The 21,818-nt window shown below is 45.3% G+C and overlaps 1 protein-coding gene across 4 annotated transcripts in view; it reads right to left on the bottom strand.

Annotated features, from left to right (window-relative positions):
• The window catches only part of Elmo1 (engulfment and cell motility 1), a 521,602-nt gene that overhangs the window by 303,956 nt on the left and 195,828 nt on the right, over positions 1-21,818 (bottom strand). For all 4 annotated transcript variants that reach the window (XM_060372629.1, XM_060372632.1, XM_060372630.1 and 1 more), the window contains 3 exons: positions 20,608-20,658; positions 19,331-19,453; positions 16,521-16,652 (listed from right to left, as the gene is read on the bottom strand). In XM_060372629.1, coding sequence (XP_060228612.1) covers positions 16,521-16,652; positions 19,331-19,453; positions 20,608-20,658 — 306 coding nt within the window. The remainder of the gene's footprint in view (positions 1-16,520; positions 16,653-19,330; positions 19,454-20,607; positions 20,659-21,818) is intronic.

The following is a 21,818-nucleotide window of genomic DNA, read 5'->3' as shown; positions in this document are numbered from 1 at the left end:
CCACTGCTAGTCTCAGGGCCAGCTAGGGCTACATAATGAGACCCTGTCTCACACAAACAACAGACAAACAGCAGCACCAACAAAGCCCCACAATGTAAAGAAAGAACAGTGAGGGGAAGACGCAGTTCTGCTGCTGCTGCCTGCTGAAGGTGTTTGCTTTCTCACAGTCTCCTCTCCGATGCCTCCCCTGTAGGGACATCGTCATATTGATTTCCCAAAATAAATGTTGTTAGCAAGCGTAAAGAAAACATTCAGGGGGTAAGCACACAACAAAACAAAACTGCTCACGCTCATTCAGACACGGTTCCGTGAGGGATCTGTTCACTGGATTAGTAGCACCGTGTGACTCCCCAGCACAGTGGCTGTCTCTGCCCTGGTCTCCCTGGACCAGAAGCAAGGCAAGTAGAGAGACTCTGAGAGGGTAACCTCCTGTATTAGGTAACGCCTACAATGCCAAACCCACACAGATGCATATTCAATCAGTCCTAGCTGTGTGCTCCTGCTGCAGGCTGGAGCTTACTTTTTCTTACATGCAAAATGGGTGGGAGGGAGAGGGAGGAATGACACTATTACATAATCTGGAATGCAAGGAGAAGAGATGGAGGCGTTGCCCACAAGGGGTAGAAGGAGTGTCACAACGACAGGAATACCCACTCAGGGTAGCTCCCTGCATGGCCAGGAGCTCCAGTGTGGCTCCTTGGTAAACAGCAGTTCCGTGCAGCGAACTTACTCATCCTCAGCACTGAAAACGAGGCAGCATCATATACACAGAGTTGAGTCACTAAGAAACCTAAAAATAGGACAGCACCAACGGCTTTTTATAGGGACTATCAATTCTGTTCCCTCTTACAACAAATTAGTTCCAGGCCATCCCGTTTCCAGTTTTCTCCTATACCTTTCCCTCTTTCTAGCAGAGAGTCGCACGGGCGCGCACACACCCTTATGCAGGCAAACACGAATACATAACCACACACAGACACGACTCTAGTGCATATCCTCTCAGACTTTACCCAGGGTATTCAACCTAACTGTCTTACATGTAGACATATTAAAGATATACGCTTTAGGTCTCCACAGAAGGGAAATGGAAAGGACACAAGTGTGAACAGGAAAGGGACAGGAAGGTCATATGTGCAAAGAGGAAAGTGGAAAGGTCACAGATATGCACAGTAGGGAGGTGGAAAGGTCACAGATGTGCACAGTAGGGAGGTGGAAAGGACACAGGTGTGCACAGGGAGGAGATGAACAGATACAGACAAAAAACTCACTATTTTTTTGTTGAAGATGATAAAACTGTAGTGGTTTTCCTTTTCTCTAATATTTCCTAAATTTTCTATATCATAACTACAGAGCAACTATAACAAAAACATTCTTTTCATAAAAAGGTGTGCAGCCATCCAGAAACCCTTCACATTCCTAACTGACATACCAGATGGGCCCATGCGACCTGACCTCAGCCCTATGAACTCCTGAAACGACTTTCCCTTAGGTTGCCAGGGTGTTCTCTTGTTGGCTCTACTCCAAATGGTTCAGGATAGCTCCCATGGCAGCACTCCCCTGTCGTCTACCTGTGTCAACTTTCTCCTCAGGTTTCTCTTTCCTCTGCTAAAAGCAGGTGCTAAAGGCAAGTGCTTGCAGCCCCCATGAAAGCGGTGCCCTCTCCCTTCCTGCTGAACATAAACTCTTTGCTATGGCAAAAGTCTTACTCGGGTTCCCTCATCAGCTCATCCTCTGCAAAGCAGCATGCTCTGGACTCAGCCCTGCCTGGGCAGCTCTCATAAGCAAGTGTAGCAACAAGTAAAGAGAAGCACTCTGCCATTCTCAGTTCAGCAGGCTTCTTGATGGAGAAACAGGGATTCCGTTTCTCTCGGGGGCAGCAAGCGCGCTTGAGGGCGAGGCCATGGTGTGGAGAAGGTTTTCCACAGAGTGTTACAGTCTGGCTCTTTCAGAATGAGATCTCCGGCAGCAACGGGAGCTCGGGCCTTCCAAAGCCTATGCAGATACCAAAGTGTTACAGCTCTTGGTGCTTATTAGCACAGCAGAAGTGCAGGCAGAAGCCCATGCCGGGTCAGCTTGTGGCTGAGACCCAGGCCTGGTGAGGCCCAGGCCTAGCAGGCTGGAGAGCAGGCCTGGTGAGAATGAAGAATCTTAGCTGGCCATGGTGGAAGGCTGATGGTACCATGCAGTGAGCAACCCCAGCACCCTTATCTGAAATCAGGAATTTATAAACCTTGGGCAGTGGGTGGGATTTCTAGGGTGAGTATGTTTGATTCACTGGGGTTAGAGATACTTGATTTGCATGTAGTGGTTCACTGCCTCATTTTCCATGAAGTAGAATGGTCCTATCACAAGAAGAACACAGTACTTAATTAACCTACTGGTGAAGGGAAAATCTTCATGTACAGTTGAAGGTCACTGTTGGACTAAGATCTTTCGAAGGGTGGGGCATTTCTAGGAATTCCCAGATGCTTGCTGGAGGTTTTCTTATCAGGAAAGGCTCTCTCCTGTAATCTGGCCTGAGGGCTATGTGACCCTTCTTAGTTCCTTACAAGACCTGGGGTCACCCAGATCAGGGGAGACTTCTAGAACCCTGCTGAGAAAAGGGAGTCTGTCATCATAGACCAAGTGCAAATAAATGGCTATCCAGGGACATCAGACTTCAACCTTATCCAGCAGAGGGCCACAGCACTCCAAACCCAGTGTGTGAGGTTCATACAATGGATGTAGGCAATTCTCTTTTCTCTTCCCATCACCACTTTCTTTTTTAAGGTAACAAAACACTGGTCAGATTAGTGTCTTTTGAGTAAATGTGAAGAGCCAAATATTACTTTTCCTTTGAATGGCCTGAATGCTGCCAATGGAAAGGCCCATCAGTAATTCAGCTGTCCTCCATCTCACTGTATTGGCTTCTTCTGTCACTTCAAACCGGGTAACATAAGGAATGGAAATTTCTCTCAAACATGTGTAGAATTGAGAAGTCCAACCTCCAGCTGACAACAGATTCTGTGTGTTGGCGAGGGCTCAAAAATGGCACCTTGAACACTGTCCTCACAGCACGGAACAGGGTAAATGGGTTCCCACTGAACTCTTTCATAGGAGAACTAGTGGCTACACTGAGGATTCTGCTCCAGCACGTAGAAGCGGGAGGCACACATTCAGACCAGAGGTAGCTATTACCGTAAAGGAAAAGCCTACTTCCCTGGCCAAAGCTCTATGTCCTGGATATGGGAAGAGCAACCCCAATTGCTGTCCACACAAGCTCTTCTACCTCACACAGCCAGCTGCCAACCCTAACATTTTGTACCTTTGCTTTCACACTTACTCTTCCTTCTCTATTCTCACGGTTCCTATTCCTAGTCTTTACCAGCATTATCCCCAGGCTTTCCTAAGTTCCTAAGTTTCCTAAGTTCCTATCATAGATTCTTTATACTCACACAACCGTGAAATCCTCTGGCCATAATTATTTAAAATTATTTCCTACTTTAAAAATTACTGAACACCAAATGCTCCAGCAAACATTCTTCCATGACCTGGATTCAAAGGAGCACAAATAAAAGGAAAATTTATGTTCTTCAATTTTTTTTCTTCTAGTTCATCACCCCTGTTCATTCACTTCACCACAGCCTACTCACATCCAGCATCCCCTTTACTAGAAAATTCCACAGATTCCACTAACATATTTTTATTCCTTTTGTGAATGTCAAGGGCACTTTATAGTCTTCATTTTCCATATATGTGCCTCTGTGCCTATATGTCTATATGTAAATATCCACAGCTCTACTTGCAATGTGTACATAACAGTAAGCAACTCTTTTCCTTACATGGAGAATCATTCATTAACACACTAATTCTCCTGTTAATTTGCTCACTTAATGTACACCACCGTATGTCTAGTCAATGATTGGAACTGTGCTAACAGCCAAGGATGAAGTCACTGGTATGTCAAGTAAATAAGGTCCTACTGCCATGGGAGGGTACTGGGCTCTAGAGGAATGAGTGCCAAAAATACAAAGGGATGTGTGCTGAAGTGGGAAAGGACTAGACCTGTGGCAGCCCTCACCACACTCGACTACAAGAAGCAAGAGCAGGGCCGAGAACTGTAGAGGAGGAAGAGGCTTCAAGCAGAGGAAACAGCATGTGTGGGGGACCAGAGTGACAGCATGTTCACTAACTGAGTTCTGAAGGCCTGGCCTTTCCTTAACTCATCTTTGTGACTCAAGGTTCATTTACTCAAACTCTTAAGTATCATAAATGATAATTACTGGTTAGACTTCAAAAACGAACCAAATATTTTGGTTTTTATTTTTAGACCAGATTAGAAGTCAACATGATCACACTTTACGCCATGCTCTGTTATAAAGGCACCATACAAGTGGCCAAGGGAGATGCAATTTCTCTGTGGTCCACACAGATGGAATCCACAAGGCTCTCCTTCAGCCTTGGATGCCTGGTACAGATTCTTACCCATGCCCAATCAGCTAGAGGTGGCTTTTCTCCAAGGAGCTTCAGGACTTGCAATGTTTTCTCATATGAGAGAGAAGGATGAACACTAAGCTTTCTTCTCTAGGGTCTCACCAGTCTGTTCCAAAGACAGTCCTGCTCCCAAACATATTCTCTCCAGAGATCCGTTGGATGAAGAGTTTCACTGATTCCCATACACTACCTCTCCTCCTTACCCTAGCTCAGGAATTACAGAGAACCAGCTGTCTTTGGGGAAAAAAACATCTTAGTGTATTACATCTCAGGTAAACACAGAGAGCCCTACATACTGATCAGGGGAACCAAAATCAAAATTAGTAACTTCAGGTTCTGTGAGCAATGGGTGATGGGAGTCAGGGTACAAGACCAATTTCTGGGTTGTTACTGAATAAAGGATGGAGGGCATTCACAAACTGGATCTTCAAAATATCTGTCTTCACTACTTTGTTTGGCTACATAGATAGGTGAGCAAAGGGTGGAAAGGGATCTATAAATCACAAAGGGGCAGGGGTATCGGCAAGGAAAACCAGGAAGAGAACTAATGAATGGAACACTGAGAACAGCAGAGGCCAACAAACAGAGAAAGGACACAGCCCCTTTTAGACATGCATAGCTTCTGTAGACCAAGCTCTTTAATCCAGGCTGCCCATGTCTCTTCAGGTGGGACAGTACAGCCCTGAGGTTGAGTGGGAAGCTGGGACCAGAGAGAAGTATCACCACTTGCTGTCCTGGAATTTAGGAAGGTCACCCAGCACCCATGGAAAGCAGGGTGCGAGGCTGTTTTAGTGACAAGCGAGTACTCCTCGGCTTTGGACGCAACAGACCCATGGTCTTGCTTCTACATGTTCTATTTGGGAAGTGTAAGATCCATTCTTTCATGGAAAGACAAGAGGGTTGGCATCACTTACTCACTGGTGGTAATCCTATGCACAACACTATAAGCCCAGCGTAAAGAAAGCATTTAGTGCTTTTTCAAGGACTTGGAGGGCATGAAGAGTGTCCTTACCCCCCTTATAGTGCTTAGAAGCCATAGAAAAGCCACATGGTGATATGCCTTTTTCATCATGAAAACGGATTTTCATCTTCTCTCTGTCTTGCCTCCACTGTAGTATACTCTTTTGGCTAAACAGTGTGAGAATAAAAACAAAGTTTTGTGTGTCCTTATCCAGCTAAACAATGACGCTCCTTAAGGAGGACTGCAATCTTGTGGAACTGGAAAGTCATATTTCATAAAACCATCAGATGTCTATGTCTTGCATCTCCAAGATGAACAGAGATATTACTACAGGAGACCTATGGGACTGAGGTCTCTAAAAGCATTCAAAAGGCTACTGCCCCAGGGTGGCAGGTGCAACTCTTCAGTGATGTCAAACCAGCAAAACTACCCACGGACCACCTAAAGATCTACATCAAGCAGACGAGCCACTTAGGGAATGCAATAATTTAAAGAGTAAGGGCAAGAGTAATAACATTAAAAATATACCCCTCATCCTTGTCACTATGTTGTCCCAAGGACCATCTCTGGATGGCCATTCAAATGTTAGCATGCTTGCAGGGTGCACGGAAAATTCCTCCCATGCTCCATTCTCTTCTTCAAATGAGTAGGAACAGAGCAGAGAGTGAGCCGAGATGCCTGCATGGGGATGGCTCTTATATAACCATGTGATTCTCAAATTGGTTCTGTCCCTTCCCATTGGAAAGGTTCTGACAGTTCTTCCTACACATCCAAAATGCCATCCCCAGAATTAGAATCCCACGCCATGGATCCAGCTCCCAGCCGGATCCCATGAAACAGATATGTCCAAGCGAATATGGCCAGTCAGTTCACAGCATACAGAATTCAGAGTTATGAAGGACACTATCACATGGGGAGCACTTGGCTAACAGGAACACGACAGGGTTCACTGCAGCATAGTGCAGTGTCCTGGACAGGGTCAAGATCAAGAGGCATGCTCTGCTCACACTGCATTCCTCAAGAATGTCAAACTCAAAGTCAATGGAAAGCTGGCAGCTCAATTACAAGTCTCTAAGCATCATTTCATCAGCTCTTACCTGTTCCCAAGAACGCCCAGCTTTGCTCTCTGGAATGCCAAATGCCTTGATATGATTCTCCAGAGCCCACCCAGGTGCCTACAGCAAAGGGTGTGAGAAGGAGGAACTTGACCTTAAGATCCGGAACCTCTTCACTGCTTATCCTAAGTAAGACTCTAATCATGTACTCTGGTCCCACTGCTGTCCATCCTAGTGTCCATCCAGAGGGCACTATGGAAGCCGGGTGTGATGATGCAAGCCTACACGCCCGTTATCTCACTTAGTAGGTAAAGTATGACTGTGAGATTGAGATTAGCCTGGACCACATCATATGTTTTTGGTCTTGGTAACCTCAAGAGTCATTCAATTCAAAGCTTTGTATTTTATGCAGCAAAATCAATTTAGTGTATGCAATGGTTTAGAGTCTTCCGTGCTTTTATAAATTGGTCCTCCACGAGAGCAGACACTCTGTGGTAGAATGGGTCTGTAGAGACATCCTTGGGGATGTGTCTACTGCTAGACCCTGACTAAAAAGGCCGAAAAATAATAAAAATCAACTCTTTCATCATGAAAGAGGTGTATTAAATGGTAAGAAAGAAAACAAAAAGGAAGGAAGGAAGGAAGGAAAGAAGGAAGGAAGGAAAGGTCCCACTACAAACATCATTCATGGATTTGGGGATGTGTTATCTGAGGATTTGTTCTGGTATTGAAGCCTCCTGCTTTTACTCCTTAACTCACTTGGCTATGGTCAGACAAAGAACTGTGCAAGTCACCCAGCAGGGACAGGATGGGCCCCAGCTCATTCCAACCATCAGCTACATATAGCAATAAATAGAAAGACTATGTCAGAGTCGGGGATGGTGCCATAGCTTTGTCAGTAGAGTGCCTGCTGAACAAGCATGAGGACCTGAGTTGGTCATCAGTTCTCGTATAAAAAGTGAATGGCGTATATGTGCTTGTGGCCAATTCCACTCAGGCTCCGTGCTGAGGAAATAGAGACAGAGGAATCCCTGTTCACTGGCCAGACAACCTCGTCTAACTAGTGAGCCCCAGAACCAGTGAGAGACCCTAACTCAACAAAGAAAGAAAGAAAGAAAGAAAGGAGGGAGGGAGGGAGGGAGGGAGGGAGGGAGGGAAGGAAGGAAGGAAGGAAGGAAGGAAGGAAGAAAGACGGTGACAGGATGAACCACTCCTGGCCATGACAATGGAAGGCCAACCTGAGGCCTCGGAACACACACACACACACACACACACACACACACACACACGGGGTGTACACATGGGGTGAAGACAGAAAAATCACTAAGAGTCTGCTTTGAGAGGTTAGATACATGATTGACAAGCCATGGAGTCCAGTGCCAGAGGCTGTGGCGGAGGGGTCATAACAATTACGTTACACTAGTCTCCAGTAAAATGGTATTGTTCCTAAGAACACCACTAGCCCCTTCTATTTTCTTATGCTTGTTCCCCACTCTCCATCCCTTCATTTGCTGGTTGGTTATTTCTTGCTCCGGTTCCATAAAAAAAAATCCACCAATACAGTTTTTATGAAACATAAGAGGTGAAAAAACGGATACTGTTAATAAGTTTGCCTTTTTTCACGGCTATGTTACAAGGGTGGGAACAAGAGGGAGTGCAAGAGGGACATTCTTATAGATTTAAAGCTAAAACTGGAAGGAAGAAGACAGTATTTTGGGAAAATCCTCCTGAACCTTTTGGAACTACATACACAGAAGCAGGTTAAGCACTCCTCAAAAACAGAGTTCTGCTCTCATCCTTGGAGACTTTGTTCTGGAGAGCCCCCTAGTGGGCAAGAAAGCAGATCCTGTCTACAAGGAGAAAACCATCCTGTCCAAGGTCCTTAAATAGGAATCTGGGAAACCAGCAATAGAATAAACAATCCTGTTTCCTCTTCTCACTACCAATAATCACTCCCGAGAAACCTTTTTTCTTGTGCTGAGATTAATTTAAAATTTTAAAACCACAAGAAGAATGAAACTCAGATACTGTCATAGCAATGAATCACAGTTCATTGTTTTTACTAGTTTCCTTCACAGTGCTTCCTTTCTAAAAAATCAAAATGTTTTTACCATGCGATTATCCGGGTGTTCCTTCTCCATGCTTCTGGAATGGGATTACTCCACATCTTCTCCACTGCGGGAGGCTTTCGGGTGTCTGCACCTTGGGATAGAGATGGTGCTGTACCCTGTGCTGGAAGCTCCCCGCTAGACCTCAAGCATCCTGTACATTGCTCTGGGCAGAGCCCTGTCAGCGATGAACTGCACTTGTTTGGTCCCATGTCGGAAAGTGAAACTGGCCATCTTTTCTTCTCGGGTGCATGACGACAGCTTCCGTAGCTCACTTTGTTTGCTGCTTTGTCAGCTACAACCTCCAGACAACTGTGGTCTACGCACATGAAGATGGATACAGAGCCAGGGTAAGACACGTTCTATGAGGTTGCACCAAGGCTATGGAGAGACCAGACAATGAACCTTGGCCCATACAGCTGAGTGGAATATGGTGAAATATGATTGTCAAGAGGTGCTACGTGGACCAGAAATGCCCACTGAACAGTTCAGCCTCCCTGTATAGTTTCCCACTTTGACTCCACTTACCCCCCCTTGACACCTCTATGGAACTGCTGTCTCACACTTTAATGAACTATGTTTTAAAGCCTCAAAATATACTGTGACCACTTTTAGATTTTTCCCTTTCGAGTACATCTTCCTGCATTTCCACAATAAGGCAGGAAAAAGAGGGAAAACCAGATGTGCTTTGCCACACTTGGAAAATTTTCCTACAGCAGAAAGAGAAGTGATTGGGAATGAGACTCCAGAAACAAGGGTGCTGAAAAAACTCATCTCCCCGGTGCAGCAGGCAAACTCCTTTTCACAAGGAAGACAGTTAGACATCTTAGAATGCATCTAGTCCCTTCCGAGGTACCAATGCAGATGTGGTGACTCTGAGGGCCCCCAACCTGACTAACTCTGCCTGCTCTCAAGCAACAATGCACCAGGAGTGCACCCAGCCAGACCTGGGCAGGTAAATGGAGGCTAATGGCTGTGGTTTAGCGCCACCTGGTGGCTATTTCTGCTCTGACTTTACTAGAGACTACAGTAACTAGGTTTTTGGTTCTTGTTGCTGTTTTGTTTGTTTTGATACAATATATTTCGATCATGTTTTTCCTCTCCTCTCAACCCTGGAAGACCTGTCTCTTCCCTATCCACCCAAACTCGTGTTCTTGGTTTAAGTCTATGTTACATCAGTTTGAAACAATGTTATACCTAAAAGTTATTACAACTGGGGTGTGCCGCATGTCAGATGGGAGAAGAGGACACATGATCAGAACCAAGCATCAGGGAGGTTGAGGGAGTAGGAACTGTTCTACGAGGACCAGGCCCACACAGTACCTGCTGTGAGTTCACAAGAGCCATACACCGAGCTGCATGCCTTTAATCCCAGCACTCCAGAGGCAGAGAAAAGCCAATCTCCATGAGTTCATGGTCACCCTGATCTACACAGCAAGTTCCAAGCCAGTCAAGACTACCTAGTGAGACGCTGTCTAAAGACGGAAAAATAATAATAAAAGGAAATAAACAAACATGGGAGCCACACACTGGCCTAAATTTCTGGAAATCCCTCTGCCTACACCTTGGATAGGAGGAAGTAGATGAAGCTTGGACCCTCACTAATATCAGCCAGGATTTTCTTCCTTCAGAATTCTATGAAGCTAAATGTACAAGGTTTTAGGAAGTAGGATGAGTCTGAAAAACACACATGTTTTACTGTCCTTTGGCTTTTACAATCTATTGTTTATGCGTATATCCGTAACTAGGATACAAGCCATGGAATTGGCTAGTAACACCATCCAATTATCCTGTTATCCCAGTGGGGCAGCAGGTCCATCCTCAGCAAAGCCCCTTCGGCACTGCACTTCCCGCAAACCCCTTCATGTAAAAGCAAGACAAATACCACAAAAGCGAGGCCAGTGTAACAGCCTGATTTCTCTGACCCACAAATGTGTTATCCATTCTTACTAATGCTGTCGTCTTACTCGAAGAGACGGAGTGGCTCTGGCAGCAAGCATACTGGATAACACTTTGTTGGGCACCATGCTAAAACAAGACAGGCTGAGCTCCCAACCTACAACTGTTTTAGAGAAAACCCATCCAGCTGTGTGGGCATGCTGTTAGGTGAGCAGCAATTCCAAGGTATTTCTGCTTCAAAATATCTTAACCAAGCCACTGTACCATAGTGTCCTCCCGGCCCCACATTCCCGCACTATCCCAAGAGCACGGAGTATGTGCTGAAACCCTGCAGAGGAAGGAGCTGCCTCCTCCTCACTTCCACAGACAGGACCCTCTAGGACAACCAAGCACATCGGATTCTCCTTATTCGGAGCACTTATGATTTTTTTTTTAATTTAAAAATCCATTAAATGTACGTGTGCATGCATGTACGTCTGTGCAACATCACACATACGGATGCAGGGGTCATTCCTCCCTTTGCTGGCCCAGGGCCTTCCACTCAGCTGTGCAGGCCTGGCAGCGAGCGCCTTTACCCGCTGAGGCACGTCACCTTCTCCGTTATGTTTCACACGTCGCTGCCCGGCTCCTGGGGGCAGCGTGGAAACAGATTCACGGGAGCGTCTGGTCACAGGTTTTTGTTATTGCTGTTAACTACGCACTGCTAGATGGCCAACTTTAAGTGCACTTCCATTTAAAGACATCTTCTTTAATATCTGTGGCTTGTTCGTTCTACTGGCCACGCAGCCACCTGCACTGTAATCCATGCCCACGTGAAGCTGACCTAAAACACACAGTCTGCATTTCCACACTCTGCATTTAGCGCATCAAAGCCTCCATCTACTTAACAATCCAGCTGAAGCTTCTGCGCCTGGGATTGGCTGCAGAGAGCTTGCTTGCAGTGAGCGAGCTGACACCGGCAGTGGCCTTGCATCCAGACTCGAGGGAAGCAGCTCAGGGCCACTAGTGTACATCCGAGTACGACACTGAAAACTACCTTGAACGTTCAGGCTGCAGTGGCAAGTCAGTTCGGACAAACAGAAGTTTCAAGCATGGAATCCATGAGTAAGGAGGACTGACTGTTTCAAACCTCTTCCCCCTTTTTTAATCTTAAAAATCTTTATAACTTTTCCCTCAGTCTCAAAGCCAACTCTATTTTTTTTTTTTTTAATGTATCCTACACTCTGGCCATGTGAAAGATCAGCAGTTTGCCACACGCACAGAGCGCTCGTTCCGTAACCCCAGAACAGCCCGCAGTTTGCACATTTTCTTACCACCGTACGTCACACTATCACGAGTCACGGGGCACCATTCCAACAAGCAGCTTTCCTGACTTCATAAGGAAAACATCTAGATGAACCCATCGGCCCCGTGCACTAACCATCACTCTCAACAGTCCATTAGGTATCAGATAATTCAGCATAGACAACTTATTGCTAGAAGTATGTATTACACCTTCCTCATTTTTATTTGTGTATTTACTAATTAGTAGGTGGAGGGAACAGAGCCCAAGGCCTTTAAACATGCTGAGCAAAAATGCTCTACCACTGAACTATACCCCAATACCTTATCCTAAGGCTTAAGGAGAGAGAAAGGGAACTTTTTTATTAGTCATTCAGTCCAAACGGAAAACACTGTGAGCACCATGAATCCAGCCCCTACAACACTTACATCCAAAGGCATTTAAGGAACAATGATATGGCCTCCTGCAGTGTTGGGACCAGGATGCGAAGGGAGCAAGGGACAGATAAGCATGGTTCACTTCATTCCCTGCCATCTACTCTCGGGAAGACATATCAAGATGGCAGCGAGCATGGCAACTGCACTTATGTGCGATCGGATTACACATATTCATGATATAATACATTATCAAATTGTATGTGTAACTGCATAATTACTTCCTGTCACTCAAGAAGGCAGGGATTCTCCTGACTATCTGAACACGAATCCATATTCTGAAGTAATCTATTTCCTATCACTCACTTTTTCAACCTTCTTATTTTATTCTTTCTTTAATGATGACTCTGAAAAAAAGTTAAAGAAAATGTCTAAAATTTCTCACATTAAAGCAAATTACAAAAGATGAAAACCCGGATTTTTAATTTTAATTTTTTTTTTGTTGTCTGTTATAAGGATAAATGAAATGGGGAGGCAGTAGGGGGAAAAAAAGTTTGAATCAATTTTATCATCTGCCCTGACTGTGAAGGGAGCAGGAAGAAAAGCTAATGACAGCTACCAATGCTTGCCCCAAAGACCGAACACAGCAAATTCTCAATTCACAAAGCCACAGAGTGAAAGTCAAGTTGGAAACAAACTGGCAGAGGCCTGGCCTGGGATGCCACTGTCACCACACACTGAAACTGCTTCCCACAGTCCTTACTGTCAGTGAACAGCAGGTCATGCCTGCTACATTCTACAGATGTCCTTGTGGCTCCTCCTTTCAGTGGGGACGCCAGCACCCAGCTCCAGGCCTGCCTCTCCCACAGGAGCCTGGCCACTTTGAAGCCAAGAGTAATAACATCTTACAAGACCAGGCAGCTTTATTTGAAAGGGGGGTGTTTTGCTGTGTTGTTACAGACCACATAAGCCACGTGGTAACTTTAAATCAAGATTCTGGAAGTTGGGACTATATAGTGAGATTCTGTCTTAAAAGGTGTGTGTGTGTGTGTTCTAGAATTATTTCATTAGGAAACCCTATTCCCTTGGGGTGCTGGGCTAGGGAGTGTGAAGTCCATTTACTTCCTCCATAAACCATCATCCTTAAAAAATTGTTCTTTCTGCCTGCTGAAGTAGCAGCCGCTTTTAGATTGGTATCATTATTGGCTTTTATGCCAATTTGCCACAAGCAGGAATCACCCGAGTAAGAAGTCTCATTGGCACTACTGTCATGGCTGCCTTACACCTTAACACACACACACACACACACACACACACACACACACACATGCACGGAACACCTTCTGGAAGTGGCCCAGATTAAAGGGGTAAGCCTTTGGCTGACCTGACCTCCCTCTTGTGGCTGAGCTGATTTACCCAGGTATATATCTGCTGCTTTCCTGGCTGACAGCAGAACCAACATTTCCACTAGCTTTCATCATGGATGTGGGAGCGGTGGGCCCTCCAGAAATCTGCGAGACTTCTGGTGATAGACTGGGACTACTGAGGCACCCCACCGTGTAGACCGAACAACCATTGGCTATCACTGTTCCCCTCAAAAGAAAACTACAGTATCACACAGCTAGGGAACCAGCCTCAAGGACCGAGCAAACCGCCAGGCTCTCATATTCTCAGGTATGAGTTGGCTATAGTTTTAAAGGTGACTTCAATTCATATACACACACATGCATGCACACACATAAACAGCCTATTCTGTTCTTCTAGAGAGCCCTGATTAGTTTACAGGGAAAACTCAAAACCCTGCCTGTGGTTTCCAAGAGATGTGCTTCCCAAAATAAAAGAGGCCTCTAACACAGCTAAGCTCTCGTTTGGCTCCAGCGGACAGTCCTGCCAGACCCTTCAGTAACCTTGAAACAAAAAGCTGTGTCCAGTTTGCAGCCAAGGAAACCGATCACATACATGTTAAAAGACAGGCATTGTAGCCTGTGGCTTGGAAGCAGGAAAATAGAAATAAGGCCTGTGTGGATTCTTGAAACCTGTCAACTTACTGCTTCCTGGGCTCTGTCTCCGTGGGTGAAACAAAATGAGAAATTAAATTCCTGTTATAAGTTCAGCTTTTAGTCAAAGAGATCCAAATTTTATCCAAACCTCTCACTGTTCTTTCAAGTTGAGAGTCTGACAGGCAGCATAGTCTTGAGCAAAGAAAGAATTCAACACAGGTCTGCTGAGATCATGGAGGGCAGCCTGCAGCATTTCTGCGTATCAGCCACTAAGTGGCAGAAGGAGACTGTGAGTCTGCACTTAGGCTTGCTTCTGCCTGGCCTGGTGTGTTACAGTGAAACATCAGCTTGACAAGATTCCTGGCTCGTTTTCAGCATAGATCGTTACTCAACAGTCTTTCCAATTTTTCGACTCTCTGATGCAAGACCGTGGCCTAGGCCTGGGGAGAAGTTACCAGGGAAGTTTTAAAATTGAAAATTAAAGAATTGTGGAACAAAATCAAGGAAACCAGTGTTTCCTTTGGGCTATTCTCTAGCGAATGTCACTTTTTCCCTTAAAATAACTTTTTGAGTCCTTAGGGAAAGTGCTACATAAATGTGAGAATCCTCAGAATCACATAAAATTAACTTTCTGTGAAAAGGCTCCATGCTTGCCCATCACATAGTCTGGAAACAGAACACTCCAAAATAGAAGGTTAACAGCCACCTACACCGGAAAACCAAGGTGGGTCAGGTTTTACCGATAATGCTAGGCCAGGTAACACAAACACCGAGGAAACCCACTCATCACATGTGATGTAAGTACACAGGCTGAAAGCGCCAAGGATGATTCCTCATGCCTCCCACCCACCTCACTTCCAGAGAAACCCGGCATCTTCAGCTTTCTCCTTTCCTCTGGGCCCCACACCGCATCCCAGGCCCACCCAACCAAGGCCTGTGCAGATAAACAGGACACAGAAAGAGTGCTTAGAGAAATCAGTGCCAGGATGAGCCCCACATGTCGATTTTTATGCTTTTGGGGTGGGGGGAGTAGATGATCCTGCAGCACTTTCAAATAAACTAGATACGCCTTACCCTCCCCACAGGGAAGGAATGAGGACGAAATGGAGGCGGATGCTGTTGGTCCTTCTCTGGGAAAGGACTAACACAGGTGAGAGAAGTGACATGAGACAACAAGACCCAAGAGAGTCCCACCAGTCGACTCTGTCCATCTGAAGGATCAGATGTGCTGCGAAGAGCAGAGACGTGAAACGGTGGAATCGACACTGCCAGAAAAATGTTCTCAGGTATGCCGCATCTCTGAATGTGTTATTAACGAACACTCTTATTCGGAAAGACATTAACGGCATAAAATCAATTGCTTAGACCTTTTTAAATTAAGGCGACAGTATTAAAAATTTGGAAACTGGTCACTCAAGATAAAAAGCTGAAACTGACCCACTCAAGATAAAAAGCTAATTACTAGATGCTTACTGAAAGCAATTTGGCACAATCAAAACCCTAGTTGAGATTTTTTGTTTTTTTCCAGGAAAGAGTATCTTAAATAAAAGCTATTGCCTAGTGATTTCTAACCACCAAAGCCAAAATCTTATTTGTGCAATTGATGATGGAGGCTAAAATGAAAATTACTTTTTACAAATGCAGAATTTCAAGTCAGCTGAGGGTCATTCCCAAACTGGCGATGCCCTGGGTAAGAACAGAATGCAGGCAACAACCATAACAGCATGTTAGATTCAGGACACCACGTTGTACTCTGACCTGTAAAGTAAATGTGTGTGTGAGTACGCGCATTATTGTGTTGTGTATGTGACTGTGTGGTGTGTGAGTGTGTGGTGGAGGGTATGACTGTATGGTGTGTGTGTGTGTGTGTGTGTGTGTGTGTGTGTGTGTGTGCAAGAAACAGCCCGTTCACATTTGTAGCTAAGTAAGACTTTTTTTAAAAAAAAACATAAACTATGTATAAATCTCATCAGGATTCAATCCCAGGAGACTTCCAGCTTTCTTTGGCAATGGAATCAACACGTGTGAGTAATCCAATCACCAGCCCAATAATAAGATGCCTCCTCAAACTGTCACCCTTCATCGCACTGAAGAGAGCCACAGCGTCTTCTCGACGCATTCCGGGCTAACTACTCTCCATTACGCTTAATCAGAACTGGATAAACAAGCAAAGTATTAGTCACACTTGTGCAACTTATTCCGTTTCGCCGCAGCCAGAAGAGGCGATCATGTGATCCTATTTAAACCAGCTGAACATCTGGAAATGTGGAAACTATTCCGCAAAGCACCAGAGGACCACACGTTTGATGCGACTGAGGTCAGATGGGGCGGGCGGGAGGAGGGAGCTTACTGGAGACAGGGTACTCACAATGAAGCCGAGCTTTTTGTAGTCCCGTGTGTACATGGACTTGCGCTTCTCCATGCTGCCACTGCTGTTGCTAGGTTCCGACTCTGCATCAAAAGCAATTCTTCGAAGTTCAAATATGATGTCTCTTTGAGCCTGAAGGAGTTGGGGGAAGGGAGAGAAGAGGGGGAAAAAGAGAGAGAGAGAGGCTTTCACTGTGTGATGTGACATAAGACCTCCCCGTTCCCCCAGGAATCACTGCATTCAGGGGAGGCAGAAGAGAGAAAGGACAAGCCATGTCCTAAGTTAAGAACTTGGCTGACTCCTCTCTCTCTCTCTCTCTCTCTCTCTCTGCTGCTTGGGCTTGGCAGTAACGTAGAGTTATCCTTCAGCCAAGTCATTGGACACTAACAAATATTATCCAGGGCAGTCCTATATAAAACCCCGAACACAATGGGAGGCTGTGACTGAAGGAGACCGGGTTGGACAGTGTGTGAGTAAGGCTCTCTTTGAAACAAATTAAGAGGGACACAAGGTTCTTGAGCAGTGTCTGAGCTACAAGGGAGCTCTCACTCCACCAAGGCCTGACTCCATAGAAACCAGCCCAAGATAAAAATAAAAAGGAGAGCCCAAGGGCGGAGACAATGGCCAGTGTCCTTCTGAGGGTGAGTGTGTTACAGACAGACAGTGGAATATGGCTTAGCCTTAGACAGGAGAAAACCTCCAACCCATTACCACACAGAGGAACCTTACGAATACACAGTGAGGCTGTGTCTCCTAGCAATGTCAGGGAGCTGCACATAGGAAGTCTCAACTACAAGGCTGCCTCAATAACACCTGAATAAGGATGGCACCAATACATATGCTAATGTGGATGGCGGAAAGGTCATGAGGCCTCAACGCTAAACGAAGAACTAGAGGTAACTATGGAATGGTAAGAGTGGGAGAAATATTCTTTCCCAGAGAAGAAGACACCAACTGCTTATCTAATACCAAATAGTCAGCCCCGAAATCTTATGTGGACTGAACAGGTTGTATTTATGTGTTTAGGAACACACACACACACACACACACACACACACACACACACACGTAACACCAGCTAAAGAAAAAGAAACCACGAATTTGAGAGCAAGGAAGGAGAGTACATGGGAGGGGCTGGAGAGGGGAAAGGAAAGGGGGTAATAATGCAATTAATTATTACCATAATCTAAAATATAATTTATTTAATTAATATAAATTATTTAAAATAATTTAAATGTGCTGAGTAGAGCAGGCTAGGTACAAAGTGACAAATACCTTTCTTTTTACTCATCGGGTTTTTCTAGAATAGTCGAATTAATAGAAACAGAAAGCAGAGGTGATACAGAAGGAGCCAGAAGGGAAGGGAGAGATGAGAAGGAGAACAAATACGGTTAAATGGGCACAGAAATTCAGTTTGGCAACATAGAAAGTTGCCTGCAAACAATGTGAATGTAGTTAGTGGTGAAAATGATAAATCATGTTATGTGCTTTTTTGAACAAACAAGAAGAAGAGTTTACAAACAAAGAGTGTTGCTCCATAAGAACATCATCTTCTCCACTCCAAGTGGCAAAACAAAAACAACAGTCTCGTCTCCCTGCTTGGCCTGGCGACAAAACGTGGGGCATGATCATTGGCCTATCCAAGCCTCTCCGTCACTCTTAATCACACGGCTTCTCCCATGAATGAAGAGCGCAGCAGCCACACATACCACGTGTGCAGCTCAGCATCTGCAGTACATCAGGCCCTCACATGCCAATAATGAATGTTTTCCTTTCCAAAGCTGCAGCACTATTTGAGCTGAAAATGTGTACGGGGGGGGCAGGGTTCCCAGCTGCTTCCTCTCACTCTACCCTCATATAGGAAAGCTCCCCCAAAAACCTTCTGATGGAAACAGAATGTTTCATACACAAAGAGGTAGCAGGAGAAAATGGCTAGCCAATAAAAACACCAGCCTGGAAATGAGGGTTCACGAAGGAAAAGGAAGTCCTGGTTTTAGCCTTAGTTGCTGGAGAATGGAAACCATTCTCCTCTTATAGAACTGATGTCAAGCATGGCCTTCCACACCCTCAGTTGTCTGGGAGCTTGACCCCAGTGTATTACGGTTGAGAGCCCAGGGATTCACCCTCAAGCTCTTAACTGCAAAGGAAAGATGTGCATTTGTGTTGTGGATGTAAACATGGTTTTGCTTGGATCCCAGGTATAGGAAATGGGACTGATTCAGACTGTCCACAGCAGCAAACTATTTGCCTCCCGTGGGCTCTGAGAAAGGTCCTTTGCCAGCTGCAGATAGTTTAATTCTGAGGACTCTGAGAGGGAATAAAGCCAGAAGCCAGAGAGTGTTCATGAGCTCCGAGAACGAAGAAGGCTGCTGGTGATTGCCCCTGCTGCTCCTGATTGTTGCTGATGCAGTTTGATAAGAAGAAGCTGTAGATATCCTGAAATGAAAATTGGACTTTCCCAAGAGACCCAAAGACCCTAATCAGCAGGAAGCAGCTAAAAAGAACTATGCCCAATCTCCCCACTAACCTTTCTCTCCTACCTGGTGTAGGGGTATTAGAAGGAATTGGGATGGAGGACAGAGGACAAGAATTAAGAAACATAAATAAGATAGTTTAAAAAGAGCGCCACACATTCATTTTGTTCTCTGACCCTAGGTTCACCAAAACTTCAAAGCCATACACCGAAGTTCTGAGATGACAATGAAACAATTATAAGATCACGTAAAACGCCTGATCTCAGGGTAACTCAAGGACGGGCATTTGGTGACACTTTGTGTCTCTGCTTACATTTGTGTAGACCATCTACCCACCTGGTCCTGGGGGTCCATCTTGGTCATCATCCTGTCTTCCAGAAGGTTGAAGGTCAGCACTTGGAGAACATATAACTGGTGTGCCATCTCATTGTTGATGGCTCGCTGTGCTCGGATGACATGCTAGAAACACGGTTGACAGATCATATTTTTAAAAATTAGCCAGGGGATTCGGACCACGGAGTTAGCTCTTGTCGTGATCCCGAAGTTCTGACATGGGAGACCTTCTTTACCCTGAAGAACCTGCACCCAGGCCCCAGGCCTAATTTGTAGAGGTAACATAGGACGACTACTTCCAAATGCAAACTAAGGGGGCAATGGCTACCCCCCCAACACCCAGAGCCAGGTACCCTGAGACCCGACACAACCCATAAACACCATAGGCCAGTGAAATCACAAGCTAGCCAATCCTGAACCTGAATGGCCACCCTGCTAAAATGTAACCACTAAAGCATCCCTTCCCTAGGAAACCAAAGTGAAGGCTCTGGCCCAGAGTTTTCTGTGGTTCCCCAATTTCATGGGTCCTCCTTCTTGTGAGACTCCCATGCTCTCACACACTCCCTCTTGTGGGACATACCACTCCTCTGGTAAATTTTACATAACAAGCTTTCTTTTCAGTGGCAACGGCCTTTTGAGCTGTTTTCTTCTCCATAACTAAATAATGATAAAGCCTATATTTCAAGCAGGAGTGTCCATTCATGCACGCATGCGTGTGTGTGGGTGTGCGTGCAAGTGCGTGTGTATACGTGTTTTAAGCTTCCTGAACTCTAGGTTTACAACATCGGACTGGGTTGTTGCTGTTTGTTAGCTTGGTAAACATTAAACTTTCTTTGTTCCAATAGCTGGTGAGGAGGCAGCTTTCTGTTGGGTTCATCCCTAAACATTCGCAGGGTGACACCGCAAGCTGCTCTTCCACTGACGTTTCGGGTCCTTCTCTAAACACCTTCCAGAGCTTCCTCAGCAAAAGCAGTACAAGCTCATACTGTGGACTTTTTGAGCCAAGGAGTTCCTGATTTTCTTTGCCTGCAAAACCAGGCCCAAGTGCCTGCACTAAGATGCACCATGTTTTCCTTGACTTCCTCCAGCAGGCAGGCTGCCCTGCGGTCACAGGAGGCAGCTGCTGCAGAAGCGGAGAACTGTGTTGTGCCAATCCTAATACACACTCTCCCCTCCTGGATTGACCCTACTGCTCGCACTCCTGTGTCAAGTCACAGAGCCACCCACGGACGATAGGTCACCTCTCCCCAACTCAGTGGCTTCAGCACACTGGTACTCACTGTTAAAATGATGTAGCGCAGCTGCTTCTGAGCCAGAATATTAGCCATCTCCTGCGAAAGAAAAACACGCCCACCAAAGGCTTCAGTTAGAAGGAGTCCCTGCAGTACGGCCAGGACAGACTTCATCCTGGGTGTGTGTCTTCACTGTATATCAGCAGTATTTCTTTCGAAATAGCTAATTCAAATCAATTTTTGCACATTCCATTTGGATTATAAAATCCACGTCCAAAAGCAAGGTAGATTTTTTGTTGTTGTTGTTGTTGTTTTTAATTTCTGTTCTTTCTAGAAAGGAATTAAAAACTCAAATACTCCAAAGGAGAAAGCTGGTCCTGCATCTCTGCCATTGCACCTGTGCTTCCACACTCTTATTAATTCTTTAAACTCTATATATTTACTTATAAAGGGACTAATGTACAATAAGCAGACCAAACAAAAAAAGAAAAAGTCATATGTCTAAAGTCTGCTAAAAGCCAGTTCATTTCGTCTGTGCAAAATGAGAATGAGGAACACAGACCCGAGCCTCGGGGAAAGCTAAGCAAGTGAACCAAGTCCGGATCACTGCCTGACTCACTACTCTACAGACGCTCTGCACTGGACTTCACTCTCAGCTTGCCTCAGCCTCCTTTTCTTTACTTTATGCTGTGGCATTTCTTGACTGGTATAGAGGATTTGGGGGTGGTTTTATTAAATAGACTTGTGACAGCTAATCTCACCTGTTGATCTGACGCACCTAGGAAAAAGGAACCTTAATTTAAATTTTCCTCTGGGCATCTCTGTGAGGTGTTTTCTTGATTGTTACCTGACAAAGGTAGTAGTATCCCTAGGTAGGTGGGCTGGGCCCTAGCTTATGAAGGGCTTGGAAGCAAGCCAGTGAGGAGAATTTCCCCACGGTTCCTCCTTCCTGCCCTGGTTTCCCTCAACAATGGACTATAACTTGCAAGATGAAATAAACCCTTTCCTCCCCAAGATGCTTTTGGTGATGGTGTTTATCACAGACACAGGAAGCAAACTAGAAATCAGACTGACTCACAGATTGTCGTTATGAACACTGACCAGCTGGTGCGAAGGGAAAGTTAGTCAAAACCAGCTTTGATACTTTCAAAGAATATGAAAATACTGCTTATATTCAGGAAGACACCCGAACGTTCTTTTTTGTGATTGCCGGGGAATATTTTTGGCATTGCAGTTCTCACTAAGTAGAGAAGGCACTC

Source organism: Meriones unguiculatus, chromosome 19 (assembly GCF_030254825.1).
Source record: "Meriones unguiculatus strain TT.TT164.6M chromosome 19, Bangor_MerUng_6.1, whole genome shotgun sequence".
In the NCBI taxonomy this organism is placed as follows: domain Eukaryota; kingdom Metazoa; phylum Chordata; class Mammalia; order Rodentia; family Muridae; genus Meriones; species Meriones unguiculatus.
Note: the sequence above shows the minus strand (reverse complement) of the source record. Positions and strands in the feature narration are given on the sequence as shown.